Below are 13,805 nucleotides of genomic sequence, written 5' to 3' on the forward strand. Positions count from 1 at the left end.
TGATTTAAAAAAAAAAAAATTGATGCCTAGGCCTAATTCTATAACCTTGAACCAGGTTCAATCTGTATCCATTAAATGGGAATAATAGTATCTGTCCTGAGTATAGTTATGAGGGTGAAAGAATTTTACGTTCTTACACTGTTCCGAATCCCTTTAGTACTTGGAAAGCCTTCTGTATACTAAGCAGGTTGTAAAACTCCACCAAAGCCCGCCCCTCTTGCACCGCCCAGGGATGACGTCATTGACCGAGGTCCCTAATGACATCACCTCCCGGCTTGCCTGGCTCCATCCTCCCATTCTCCGGAAACCTACAACTCCAGCACCCGGCCTCCGGCTTTAGGTTATTTTTTTCCTCTCCGTAGCCCGATTTCCTTCCCTCCCATCCTCCCACCTAAAACTTCCTACTCTCCCCGCTTTCCCTCAAGCTAGCAATTTTCGGTTCTTCCTGCTGCTTCTCGGGCGAATTACTCAAAATCGTTTATTTTCTTAATTAATCGCCTTCGTTAGCCAGCCCTTCAACTCCTTCCTTCTAAATCTCATTACCCGCGCACGGCCTTTTTCGGCTGTTTCCGTCTCCTGCCACCCACCCCGACGCCGCCTTCGGCTCTTTCCGGATCGCCTCAGTTCCTTGTTTCCCAGCTCCGATCCGCTTCGGCTATTTCCGGCTCTCAGGGACCGCCCACTTCCCCCTCTAGCCCCGCCCCATGACCGCCTTCGGCACTTTCCGCCTCTCCCCAGGCTCCCGCTCTGCGGCGTTCGGCTTTTTCCGCCTCCCCTCGGCTCTTTCCGCCGCCCTTCGGGGACAGCGGCCCGTGCCCGCCCCCCTCCGCTACGTGCCACGGCCTCCGCCTCCCGGTTCCCCCTCCCACCTCGCCCTTCCTCCCGCCTCAGCCTCTCAGTCTGTCCCGGCCACGCCGCCATTTTGTGTGAATTTCTGACTGCGGCCGGGGCCGGACGGCCGGGGCACCGAGGGCGGGCAGACAGACAGTCGGCCCGTCTCCGCGGCCCCGTTTCTCTCTCCCTTGAAACCCTTTTCTTCTTAACCCCCCCCTCGCTCGCTCTTCCTCCTCCCCCCACCCCTCGCTTGCTCAATCGCGCGCGGCCCGCGCTAATTACACCCAACCACCCACCAGTCTCCCGTACTCCGGCGTCCCACTCCCGGGCCCGCGGGTGTGTGTGTGTGTGTGTGCGTTTTGGGGGGCGGGTGGGGTGGGGTGACTCTAGCCCAGATGAGGGCTCCGCGCCCGTGAGCGAGTGCGACCCCGGGACGCGCCGCGGAGAAAGCAGGCGGCGAGCGGCCCGCCGAGGCCTAGGCCGCGCGGCCCACGCGGAGGTCGGCGCCGAGGTGATTCCGAAATGGAAAAAAAAAAATTATATATATATATCGCCCCCCATTCCCGCCAGGAGCCCTCCGAGCCGAAGTGTGCCCCGCTCCCGCCACGCCCAAGCAGTCCTTTTTCGTGCATTAACATCCCCTCCCCCCACCCCCAAAGGAACGATGGAGGCCGCGCCCGGGACCCCCCCGCCGCCGCCATCAGCATCGCCGCCGCCGCCGCCATCGCCGCCGTCAACGCCTTCGCCGCCTCCGTGCTCCCCCGACGCCTGCCCGGCCGCCCCGCACCTCCTCCACCGCCTCCCGCTCCCTGACGACAGGTCAGGCCCCCGGCCCGGCCGGGGCGGCTCCCCGGGGGGAGGAGGAGGAGGAGGAGGAAGGGGGGCGGCCGCCATGTTGGGCCGGGCCGCGGAGCAGGAGGAGGAGGAGGAGGAGGAGGAGGAAGGGCGGGGTCGGTGGGTGTCTCTCGCTCGCTCGCTCTTTCTCGCTTGCTTTCTCTCCCGGCCTCATGCGTGTCCCCCCCCTCGCGGCGTTCGCCCGCTCTCCCTCGCTCTCGCTCTGTCTTTTTTGGGCGCCATGCTGAGGGGAAGGTGAGGAGGCGCCCCCCGGACCCCCCGCCCCGGGGAGGGGGCGCCGGCGGCCCGCGGGGGGCCCAGGCTGCCCTTGCGCCCGGGGCCGCCGCCACGGGCCCGCCCGCCGGCCGCCCGGCTTCAGGGACGGGGATGGGGGAGGGGCCCCCCGGACCCCCCTTTTCGGGGGGGGCAGATCTCGAGCCACAGCCCCGCTCTTAGGGGTCTGGAGTTGGGGGGCCCCCCAGCCCCCGGCAGTATCCTTTCTCCTGGGGGAGGTGCGCCCTGCCCTCCTTGGAAAGGTACCCCAGCTTGCTTAGGAGGCAGAAAGTGGGGGTTCGCTCAGTCCTCTCCCCATCCTCCTCCTGGGGAAGGGGGGGTCCTTACGTGGGGGCTCCTTGCACTATTCCTCCCCCCCTTTTTGGCGGGTGGTGTTCCCTAGAGGGCAAAAAAGGTGGGGGGACCTCTAGTAGCCCCTTGGATGGAAGTCCCTGCCCGTTTTTTGGGGGGGAAAGGACCCCCATGCTTTTCTTTAAAAGGAGGGGGTCCTCTTGCTCTTATTTTTTTAGGTAGGTGCTGCGGGCTTTTTGGGGGGCCGAGGGAGAGGTCTTTTGGTTCCCTTGCCCTTGGAGGGAAGAGGAAGTCAGCCGGCCCCCCCTTCCTCTGGGGTTCTCTCCTCTTTTGGGGCTGAAAAGCGGCGCCATCCCTTCCGGGAGAGAGAACGAGGGCGCCGTGCGCCATGGCCCGGGGCGCAGGGGGCGCCCCCCGCCCGGGCACTCAGTGCGGACCGGGCTCGCCCCGCGCCCTTCTCCGGAGGGAGGGGAAGGGCCGGCGCCGCGCGACCCAGGCCCCCCCTGCCCCCTGCCCCCGGGTTCGCCCACCCTTCCCCGGCGGGGCAGGGAGTGGATTTGGAGGTGGAAGGAGGGTTTCAGCTGGCAGCACAGCGAGCCTGGGAGGGGTTGGAGTGGGGGGAGGGCAAGAGCGCGCCCTGGGCAGATGCTGTCCAGGCGCTGCCCGGCTGGGGGTCACCGGGCCCCCCCACCAGGCAGGGGGGATCTTCGCTAGGGCTTCCCTGCCAGGCTCCATCGCCCCTGCTCCCCACTCCCACCTCCCCCCTCTCCCTTTCTCCTTCACAGACCCTCCTTTGCCTTTTAAAAGAAATGCCACCCACATTCAGAGACACAAGTGCAGCAGTTTGGTGAGCTTTTTACAACCATGTTTTTTGGTTTTTTTTTCCGTTTTGTTCTGTTTTGTTCTAATTAAATGTATCGTCCTGGGAATCGCAGCCCATCGCAGCCTGACTCCAGTTCCAGGAAATAGATTAGCAAAAGGTCTGTTCCGCTCAGCCCGCGTCGGGCTTCCGGGCCCCCCTCGGGGGCAGGTGCATTACCCAGAGGTGCTTTACACGCTTTATTCGACCTCTAAGGAGTTCTCTTATGTCAGAAGTGTATGTCTTACAATGGGTTGGGATGGTAAGTAGCCTCTTTTATTGAGTAATTCAATTATCTCCCTCTTTTTGTCCCTTTTCCTGCCTGCCTTCCTCCTCGCCTTTAGATCAAAGTGATGCTTGAGAGAGTGAGTTTATATGTTCAAATCAGGATTCTAACCCTGTTGAGCCCTTTTATAGTTGCACATCCTTTCGATGTTTAATTTTTTTTTTTAAATATGACGTACACAGTTTTCTTAAAAAAAAAAAAAAAAAGTATTACTGTAACATGACAAAAACTTAAGTAAAAGGCCCGTATGTTTCAAGCCCTTGGTATATACCTCTTGTCATTTCAATTCACTGCTTGGTCTCCAGCCCTCAAGTCCATTTGTAGGAGACAAAGTTACTGAATTTGGTTTATGAGACCTGCACTCCACTTAATGCTCTCCCTCCCTTTCGCCCCACTTCCCCCCCGGAAAGATTGTGGCTCAAGTAGATCCGATTTTCTCATTTGACTCCACTGTCTCTTATGGTGATGGACGTTTAAATTAAGCAAGTCATTTGTAAAGTACAGTTGAAGCACCAGATCTGTAAAGTGTCAATACCCAGTCTCCTCTCCTTGCCTCCACTGTCGTTTGTTCGAAAGCACATGCCTGATCGTGAAAAGTCGATGCAAACGTGTTACACGCCCAGTCATGGTGGAGGGAACACTTCCCTCGGCCCCGAGTCCCCCTTCTCTACATGTACAAGGCAAAAAAACAGCGGCAGAAATGACTTGCAGAACCAAACACTGTACTTCTGATGTGTTTTACAAGCATAAGTCCTGTTAAAAGCCAAAACACGTTGAAGTTCTGTTTTCCCTCTTGTCCACTCCTGGTCCCTGACATACTTTGGTAGAGAAAGCTTTTTAACACACAGCCCTCTTTCAGTCCGAAAGATCAGGTTTCCTTTTTTCCGTCCTTGGGAGAAGGGAAAATTCCCTGCCTTCGGATGAGGAAACGTAAATTGCAATTCCGCGGGCCACTTGTGCTTCCTCTCACTGTGTTCGCGACCTCACTGCCGGACAGTGGTGGTCTTAGGTGTGTAAAGTCTGTCGTGGGAGGAAGAAGTGTCCACACTACAGTGTCCTGCAAAAAAAAAAAAAAGACAAAAAAAAAAAAAAAAAGACGTCTGAAGCACAAACTGAACACACTCCGGTGCTCAAGGTCAGCCGAAAATGTGACAATTCCTCCGCCACGTGCAGACACCAGGTGCTCCAGATGATCCTTCCCAGGTCCAAGAGCTAAGTTGCAGAGGGATGCTGATGGAACTTTCCTTGGAAGCATTAAGGAACTAGGATTTCTTCTCGCAATCCTATATCGGATTTAAAAACATTTCCCTAAACATGGAAAAAGCGCTCAGGCATATCCACACGAGGGTTTGTTGTTTTTACATCCTCAGAGAAATCTCATGTATCCAGTCCCAAGAAACCCCAGTAATTACGTCAAACTAGGTTGGTAAGCCTTTGTTTTTGAAATGTCACAGTACTGCCTTTTTTTTCTTTTTTCTTCCCAAAACTGATGTACCGGTATTAGTTAAAATTCAGATTAATGGATGTTGCAAAAAAAAAAAAAAAAAAAGAAGGGTGTCACTCAGAATACCTGATTAAATGGCAACTCTCGTATACTTGTAAAATTTTATATTCTCTGGGGAGAGGTTTACTCTGAAAGCAATTAAAATCTCCCCGTAGAAACCAAATCATTGTGACCAGGAACACGTGGATATTCTGGTCCTTAAAGCCCCTATTTTTCTTACTTGCCCTCAAATCTGCTCTTCAGGAGAAAAATAATAGGATTACCCTAATCTGTTTCACGATCTGTCCTATCTCCCAGATAGGGTCTCGTTAAGTTTTTGATCTCGAGAAGCCAGCATTTTGTTTTTGCATAGAGCTGCTTTCTGAAGCCACACAGGGCTTTTCCTTCGCCAGGAAGGCCATTCCCAGGGGGAAAACTTGGCACCTGCGGAAAGGAAGGCTTTCCCAGCTGTGGAGATGAGTGGTTGACTTTGAACTTGGATGCTGCTCCTGTCCAGTTGAACGTGGACAGTTTCGTATTGGGCTAGCTTATCTTTAAAAGCGCCTCAACCTCTGCTCCTTTCTCTCAGATCCTTTCTTTCCCTTTGCTGATAGAAGGGCCATGGGTGTCTCGGGGTTGCCTTATTCCGTTAACTTTTCATGGCTGTTGAGTCCCAGAACCATCTTGGATAGGCCAGATCCAGATGCAGTCGATTCTTCTATGGTGAACATGGCTACTGAGAACTATGGTCAGGCCTCTGCGAGTACCCTGTCCCCGACAACCTGATTCTGGTCCCTGTGGACACCTTCCAGGACCAGACTGAGCGGTTCTGACCCAGGTCAGGGGGTTGAGTGACAGGAAATAATGAGATTGCTACGTTTCCAAGCGAGCAAGGCGTTTGCATGGACTGCGGCAACATTTCTGACATAATAAGGAGAGGAAAGGATGGATTCTGAGATCTCTGGCAGTTGGTATTTAATAAGCTGATTCAAGGACCCGTAGCGGCAATGTGCGTGTAGGTGGAGGGGATCCTGTCAGAATAAGAGGTTTGAGGCTGGTTTCCTAATTAAAACCTAATGGAAAGAGCGGAAACGCTGCCTCGTTGTCTGGGCGGCATATGAAGTTCATTTGGATAAATTAAGACATGGGGGGGGGGGGAAGGGGGCCGCCAGGTTTCATGGCGTTTGCTTTCTAAATACCGGCCTCGTCTTTGCTGCAGACCTGTTTTGCTTTTGGTAGTTCACAAAGATGCCGTTTTGAAGACTGTGAGGTGTTTTGTTTTTTTTATTTAGTAACGATACGAGGTTACCTGGGCAGTTTTTAGAGTAGTTTCTGACTCTGTCAGTTGATGGCAAGATGAAGGTGGAGTAATTTTTTAGCAGGACAGACGTTATTTGCTCAGAGCAGTTTCCTCCTGGCCAAATTGCTCTGGAGAGAGGATCTTGTATTTCTTGTCATTTCATGTGTGTCCGAATTGGTGAGCCAGCTCTCTTATGTGTAAGGCGAGTGGTGACACCTTCCAGTCGCCGAGGGGCAGCAGGACATGGAAGAGCAGTGTGGGCTCGGGCGGCAGATAAGCTTGCTCTCGGGCCTGGCCCTGCCTGCCGTGGACAGTGGGCACAGATGATAACGCCCGCTTCTCGGGGTCATTGCAGGCAAACGGGCACACACAGGACACCCACACAATGCCTGGCATCCAGCGAGTCTTGGTTTCTTTCTCTCCCTGCTGCGCCTACTAGAGAAAAATAGTAAATAGCATTTACAGTGCGACGTGTTAACAGAAGTAAGAATAACATCTGTATTCTTGAGGGAACTCTCTCTTCCTCTTTGTAGGTTTCTGGCCAGCTTATTCAGCTGCAAGGAGCTGATTGGGGCGGAAACTAAGTGGGAGCCATCTTAAGGCGTTTCTTGCTTGCATAATGTCCTCGTTATAGATGCTAGAACAGTCATGCTGCCTAAGCGAATGCTGACTAGCTTCCTGTGTTCCTCTTGTAGGCCTCCTGAGAACTGGGAGAGGGCCTCTAGCGCCTCACCCACTGCTAGGCGGTCACATCACCTTGAGCAAGTCCTTCCCCCTCTCCAGGGTCTCCAGAGCAGTGAGCCCGGCCTGTCCCAGCTCTCGGGTTCTCCCACCCGTGGGAATCTGGCTGAGTCAGATAAGGTTTTGTTCTTCCATTCTGCAGCCAGGCTTGTCCCGTGCTTTTCTTGGAGCAGAAAAGTTTTTGGCAGGTGCACGGAGCCCTTCTCTCCTTTGGACTTTATTTAGAGTCGGGCAGAGGTTGGTACTGCCTCTAACAGGCCTCATGTTTCCTTGTCGTGTCTGACCTGCCTTCTGCAGCTTTAGTAAGGCGCTGCTGCTACTTCTATAGCTCCCATACCCAGCTGCGAGGTACATGCCTTAAACATGAGGTGGAAGGTCAGACACTAAGTGTCTAGGTCACTGGCAGGCCCATCAGAGAAACCTTAGCTCAGCAGCAAGCTCAGCACCTGGTTCCCTTGTCCCAGAAACTCCAAGGCCATAAAGCTTAAGACAGCATGGCGCTGCCTGTTCCCTCCACCCCAGAGTGGGTCCCGTTCTGGTGGAGAGAGGGTGGGAAGTGGTGAGAGGCCAGGAGTGTGGGAGTCAGACTGGAAGAGACTCCCCATTCGGCCAGTTTTCTGGCTTTCCCGAATGTGTCACGTGAAGATCCTCATGTCCTGCCGGGGGCCTTCTGGGTGCGTCTGCATTGCTCACGGCAGCTGCGTGCTGAGAAACTGAAACAGAGCTTGTCCAAGGTCACAGAGCTAGTGGGTGTGGAGGCAGTTAGAACCCTGCAGCCTGTACTGAGCTCTGTACTCAACATGCGATCCTGGATCTTGTATTTTTCCAGCTGCAGCATGTAGCTGTCAGTGGATGCCATGTCCATTTATTGATTTGTCTCCAAATTTGAAAAATAAAGAAGTAGAAGAGGATAGACAAAGAAGAGTACAGCAAAGGTTCAAGGTGACTTTGTGAAACTTGAGAGATGTAGAGGAGGAGATGCAGGTCAAGGTCAAGGTGTGAGAACCACTCTGCACATAGAATAGGATGGGGCAAACTATGGCTCCCTGGCCAAAGCCAGCCCACCCGCCCTGTTGTTAGAAGTAAAGTTTTATTAGAACACAGCTACACCTATTCGTTTCTGTCTTCTGCGGCTGCTTCTGTTCTAAACAGCAGAATTGAGTAGTTGGGACAGAAACTGCCAGACCTAAAGTATTTATTCAGTCTCTGGCCCTTTAAAGAAAAAGCCTGCTGGCCCCTGCACTGGTATAATGTGCCTCGTGCCCGGGACGTGTGCATGGCAGCTGTGGTCCTCGTTTTTGTGGTGGTGGTGAGGCGGTGGGAAGAATGGGAGGGAGTACAGGTACTCCCTTTAAAGTTGGCCCCCGAGAGAATGGAGTGCGCTGTGGGACCTGCTGTGGCTCCCGCACCCACGTTCCTCCCCTTCCAGTGGATGTAGACACGCAAGCCTGGGCTTCGAGCCTTTAAATCGAAGGGATTTTCATTCGTTAGAAGTAACGGGAGACTCGAAGCCCAGTGGAGACGTGGATCGCGACTAACATTCCCGCAAAACCTGACCCAAGGGCGCTGCACCCAGATGCCAGTGTCACTTGGCTAAGTGTCCGTTGCAGGTGGCTTGGAGGATTGCCCGCCTCATTTTCCTAACAGACACCGGGGCTTAGGTTTCCTTGGGATGCCCGGCCCTGCCATTGCTCAGGACAGCAAAACCATCCTGGGAACCGCAGCCTGCGCAGCAGAGGCCGGCCGGATCCCTGGGGTGGGGGGCCGCTGGCGGCCACTTTTATCTTTTATCTGTTCCCTTGGTGCACCCATCACGGATGGTTTATCATTACTCACTCTGGCCTATCAGGAAGCTCCACTAAACGCTTGGTGAATGAGTTTGCAACTGAAGACAACCCCTCAATGGCTTCGGGAGAGTTCTGAGTGATCCAGGTTGCTGCCTGGGACATGACCCAGTGTCTGTTGGGGACATTGACAAAGAGGGTGTGGGGTTCTTAGATTGACACTGTGTGTGTGTAGAATCTATTCCCAGCACCTGCCCACTCTGTACCTGGCCCTGTGCTGGGCTTAGGAAACTTGGGAGTGACTGCCAGCCTCTTTCTTCCGGCCTCCAGGAACCCACAGGTGACCAGAAGTTAATGGTTGTATACAGTTAATTGCAGTTAACCTTTTTTTAATCGTTTCAAATGTACTGAATTTCTTTAATCATCCCCTATTTTAATGGGCACACAGTACTTTCACTTGGCATCAATTAGGAGTTGGTTTTGAGACAATTCATTATTTCACCAGCTGGGGTGATTCCAGATGTCTCCATTCCTTTGGGGTGACGCTGCCAACAGGGACAGGTTCCTTCTGTTCCAGTTTGTGTGGCTGTATATGGCCATGTGGCAACACAGAGCGGCTCCCCTGGCTAACACATTGTTACCATATTTGTCATGGGAATCTGGTATTCGCTTCTGGTGGAGCTGCCTGGCCATTACCTGCTGAATGCTTTGAACTGGGAGACAATTCAGTGCCTTTTTGGCCAATGGGATCATCATGGAGCTGAGAACTGCAGCAACCGCAGCTGCAGGTTGTTGGGAATTCACATCAGGTAGCCTTGCCAAGAACCAGTCGCAGTCCTTCGTAAGAAATTCTTAGTGGTGTATGAAGTCATAGGCCAGGTTCTTTTTAATAGAAAAGTGTTAATACTTTGTCTTGGTTGAATGAAACCACATTGATTCCTCTGAAAAGATTATAAACAAGGCCCTAACCGGTTTGGCTCAGTGGATAGAGCGTCGGCCTGCGGACCGAAAGGTCCCAGGTTCGATTCAGGTCAAGGGCATGTACCTTGGTTGTGGGCACATCCCCGGTGGGAGGTGTGCAGGAGGCAGCTGATCGATGTTTCTCTCTCATCGAAGTTTCTAACTCTCTATCCCTCTCCCTCTCTGTAAAAAAATCAATAAAATATATATTTTTAAAAAGATTATAAACAAGGAGAAGTCTTAGTTCACAGATAAACTGATTAGATTTTTCTCTCTGGAATGATAGACATCGCTTGTCTTTGGACGCCAACCAGCATCTTTCCAGCTTTAAGCAATCTGGAGCATAGTTGGCGTGAGAAGGTTAAACTCTGTTGCTGAGAAGCAGATTTCAGAGGTTGATTGTCAGGAGAAACTTGGACCAGAGAGACCTTTATCAAGCACGGGAGCTGTTTTCAGAACTAGTGGGAGAGGGAAAAATAGCTACTCAGATGGTGACACTGACTAATCCTGTGGCTGGCCGGGCATTTCCTTGGTCAGCTTGTTTGAAGCTCTGCAGGAATGTTCCGTTTAAGTGGGTTGTGTGCTCTGATGAACCCCAGTGTGGACATCCACTTGGGGTGAAGCATTCCTTTTAGCGTTGAGGGGACTTTGCATTTCTTTCCCTGGGATTCTCATTGCTTTCTGTCTGTCTTTGGTAAGTCCCAATTGGTTTTCACTAGGATTCCTTGGGCCTTGCTGTGTACTTCTCATTTATTCCCTTAACTATCCCATTTGATCAGATTTCTTAATGTCCCAATTCCCTGCCTTTGATGTTGCAAGGACCTTACTGGCCTCATGTCAAGCATTTGTTCTGGGTTAGATTAGTGATAAGTAAGTACTTGATTCACGTGGTCTCAGGGAATTCTTGGCATAAGAATTCCGTCCACCCTGGGACGCCACCCCTGCCTTCCCTTCATGGTTGGAATGCGGGCAACATAAGGAACTTGCCCAATGTCTTACTTAGTACCTCCCTTCGGCATTTGTTGGGACACTTTTATTTAGGGTGTTTTCTGTCTTATTTTTTTAATTCAATTATAAACTTTAGGAGAGGAGATGTTTTATCAGTTGGCCTGATTAGTAAGTTACTCTTCCTCAGGTAATGTCTAATAGTTTTAAGGTAGCAGTTAAGAAGGAGGCCTGGAGTTAGAAAGTCCTAGATCCTGGCCCCGGTTCTGCCGCTTCCTGCTTTGATCCTACGGGTGAATTTTTTCCCCGTCTCTGAGCCTCAGCTTTTCTGTAAACCAGACAACTAAATGAGTCACCGTGGAACAGGTCTGTGAATGGATTTCGGAGAGAGCTCAGTAAAGGGGGGGAACTCAGCAGCCTGGTGCCTGCATGGAAGTTGATGCTACAGAATGTTTGGAATATTCTGCACTAATGCATCCAGGCATTCATTCAGCAAATGTTTACCCAGATCCTGTCATGGATTAGGCAGGATTTAGGCACTGGACTTCATAAGACTCCCGAGGAACCCAGGCAGGCGTAGTTAAGGAAACTAGGGCAGGGAGGTGAGGCTCCCAGCTCTCTGTTGGAAAGTTAACTTCTTAGGACCTTGACACACTCATTACCTGGCTGAGATTGTCCCTACTTGGGGCATCTTTTAAAGCTTTTTATTATGGCAATTTTCTAACATTCAAGAGAAAAGAATCTAGTATCATAGATCACTATATACCCATCACCCAGTTTGACCGGTGATGTACATTCTGCCAGTTTTGATTCATCTCACCTACCTCCATCTCCCTTACATAGTTTAAAGCAGATACCAGATCTTACCTGGTTTCACCATAATCAGACCTAACAAAATTAACATTAATTAATATTTCAAATACCCAGTCCGGGGTCAGATTTCTCCATCTCCCCCACATTGGCTTTTGGCAGCAAGTGTGCTCCGATCTGGGTCCTGGCCCCGGGCATTCAGCAAGCTGGTGACTGGTGACGCAGGGTGCTGGTGGCTGGGCTTCTCTTCCGTCATTGGTCTGTGCTTGCGCCTCGGGGGCATCCGTGATGTGAGCATGTTACCATGGAAACGGTGCGATGTCACAGAGCCAGTTATGACCGCTACTGGGAATGTTGGAGGAAAGAGGAACAGAGCCCATTTGCTCTTGATTTCTGGTCGATGAACCTAGGTTGTAAGGACACTGAAAAACATGTGCAAGACCCAAAGGTTTATTTCAAGAATTTCCTGCCTCTGAAAATCCCTCAGTGAGGTTCCCCTCCCAAGGCTGTTTCACGTCTTACGTCAAGGGAAGGTCTCTGCCTTCCGAAGTCTCAGGCCCGAGCCCTGAGCCAATTTTCCAAAGGAAAGCCTTCCGTCCCAGTAAACGACTGCCCCCCAGGGTCGGATTTGGGGTTCTGGACTCCTGCATTAGGCCTGTCTGTAATCATTTGAAGAGGCAGAGCTTCCTTGTAATTTTTGTAATTTTGTCCCTAGTTAACGGGTCATTCAGAGCCTACCCAGACAATTTGTTGAGAGTTTGGGCAGTTAATGATCATAACCCTGACCTTCACATTAACCTAGCCGTCTCTTGTCAAGGGTTCTCATGGTCTTCAGGTAATAGCCACTGCTCCCATGGGTTTCCATCTTTGTTGTTTTCTCCCCTCCCTTCCTCCTTCTCTCTCTCTCTCTTTCTCTCTTTCTCTCTCTCTCTCTCTCTCTCTCTCTCTCTCTCTCAACCAGGTGGATTCACAAGCCCAAGCCCCTTTGAACTTCCATCCCTCTCTCGTTCAGAGAATTTCCATGTTGCCAAGCTTTGTGTGTGAGCACCTTTGTCCCTTCTCGCTAGAGCTCAGCTCAGCTCTCCCTGTGCCTTTCCCTCCTGGTCAGCCCCTTGGTTATTACTCTCTGGTTCCGCCTAGATTAGAGCTGAGAAAGAGGAAACGTCCGTTTGTCAGTTTCACCAGGATTTGTTAGCACAGGATGGTATTGGATCCAGAGAAGTCTGGACCTTGTTGGCCAGCAGTTAGCTGTGGTCCCAAAGGGAAATTGCCCGTAGCTTTTCCTTAGAGAAATGCTTTCCAGTGAGCATTCAGCCAGTAATGTAGAGGTATGTTCATGCTAGCTGGTTCTTAAAACAGGAGCTACTATTTGTCTGATGCTTGCTTTGCGCCTGCCACCATGTCCAGGGCTTTGTCCACATTATCTCCTTTAACCCCTTGAGGTGGGTACTGTAGTTATCCCATTCCACAGATGAGAAAACCAAGGCTGGGGTTATGGGAACCAAAAGCATACTCTAGGGAAGAGGAAGAGCCAGTTGAGTTGCTTGGTCTGCAGAAAAAAGCCAGATGCCCAAATCTGTAGGCTGGCAGGTGGGGCTAGCCAACTTGGAAACTCGGAAAAAGTACTGTGATTGAACCCAACACGATTCTCTGTCCTGCGGAGTGGCTGAATGGGCATCCAGATATATTCTTTAACTCGAGAAGGGGAGCTGCTGTCACCAGCTGTGCTAATGGAAACTTAAAGGCCCCGGAAGTTTAGTCCAGGAGTCGAAAGGCAGATCTGACTCTAGGCAAGGTGTTGACTTCTTCCCAGTTCCTCCCAGGTGCCTGTTCCAGGCTTGGCTGGTTTCCCGTCCCCTTGGCTCTGGCAGGCCGGCCCCGCTGCCGCATCCGGGGACCTGCCCTGGGAATCAGGTGGTCTCTGCCCAGGCCGGACGCTGCAGGGTGCCTCCTGCGTGCCGGTCTCCAGAGAGCTCGGCAGGTCTTGATTGAAATGATTAGCGCAGTGGGGCTCCCCCCGCTTTTCTTGGGGAATTATGTCTCAGGCTATTAAGCGCGCTCCCTCGGCATTTAATCCCGCTCCGACACAGATTTTGCCGGCAGCCTGTGAAGTGGCGCCGCTGAACCCTGGTTGCTGCGTTGTGGAGCCTGCCCCTGTGCAGTCCCTCCTGTGGCCCTCAGGGCTTCTGCCTGTCCCAGTTAGTTTGATTTTCCTTCTGATGAACAGTCCGGAGGAAATGGACCCCGTGTTCACGCAGGACGTTTAGCTGGGACTCCCCGTTGTTAGCAGAGGGCATCCTCCGGTGAATAGAAGTTTGCCTGGGGCTCTGAGAGCCTGTGCGGCCACCTGGCACTGAGAAGGCCCAGTGGTCAATCGACTGTGA

At 52.2% G+C, this 13,805-nt stretch overlaps 1 protein-coding gene and 1 pseudogene across 10 annotated transcripts in view; one reads left to right on the forward strand and one right to left on the reverse strand.

The window, feature by feature from the left end:
- Window positions 1-258: 258 nt before the first annotated feature.
- Window positions 259-13,805, forward strand: part of ZC3H4 (zinc finger CCCH-type containing 4) — a 37,652-nt gene continuing 24,105 nt past the window's right edge. For 3 of the 10 annotated variants that reach the window (XM_036416347.2, XM_036416359.2, XM_036416351.2), the window contains exon 1: window positions 1,771-1,923. In XM_036416347.2, coding sequence (XP_036272240.1) covers window positions 1,910-1,923 — 14 coding nt within the window. In that variant the 5' untranslated portion in view covers window positions 1,771-1,909. Of the gene's footprint in view, window positions 341-1,196; window positions 1,346-1,493; window positions 1,654-1,770; window positions 1,924-3,038; window positions 3,101-3,225; window positions 3,375-13,805 lie in introns of those variants that run through there. The other 7 variants (XM_036416353.2, XM_036416355.2, XM_036416349.2 and 4 more) reach the window with 6 other exon arrangements.
- On the reverse strand, window positions 8,881-9,689 carry LOC118706780 (annotated as a pseudogene).

Source organism: Pipistrellus kuhlii, unplaced genomic scaffold (assembly GCF_014108245.1).
Source record: "Pipistrellus kuhlii isolate mPipKuh1 unplaced genomic scaffold, mPipKuh1.p scaffold_m20_p_55, whole genome shotgun sequence".
NCBI classification, from domain to species: Eukaryota; Metazoa; Chordata; class Mammalia; order Chiroptera; family Vespertilionidae; genus Pipistrellus; species Pipistrellus kuhlii.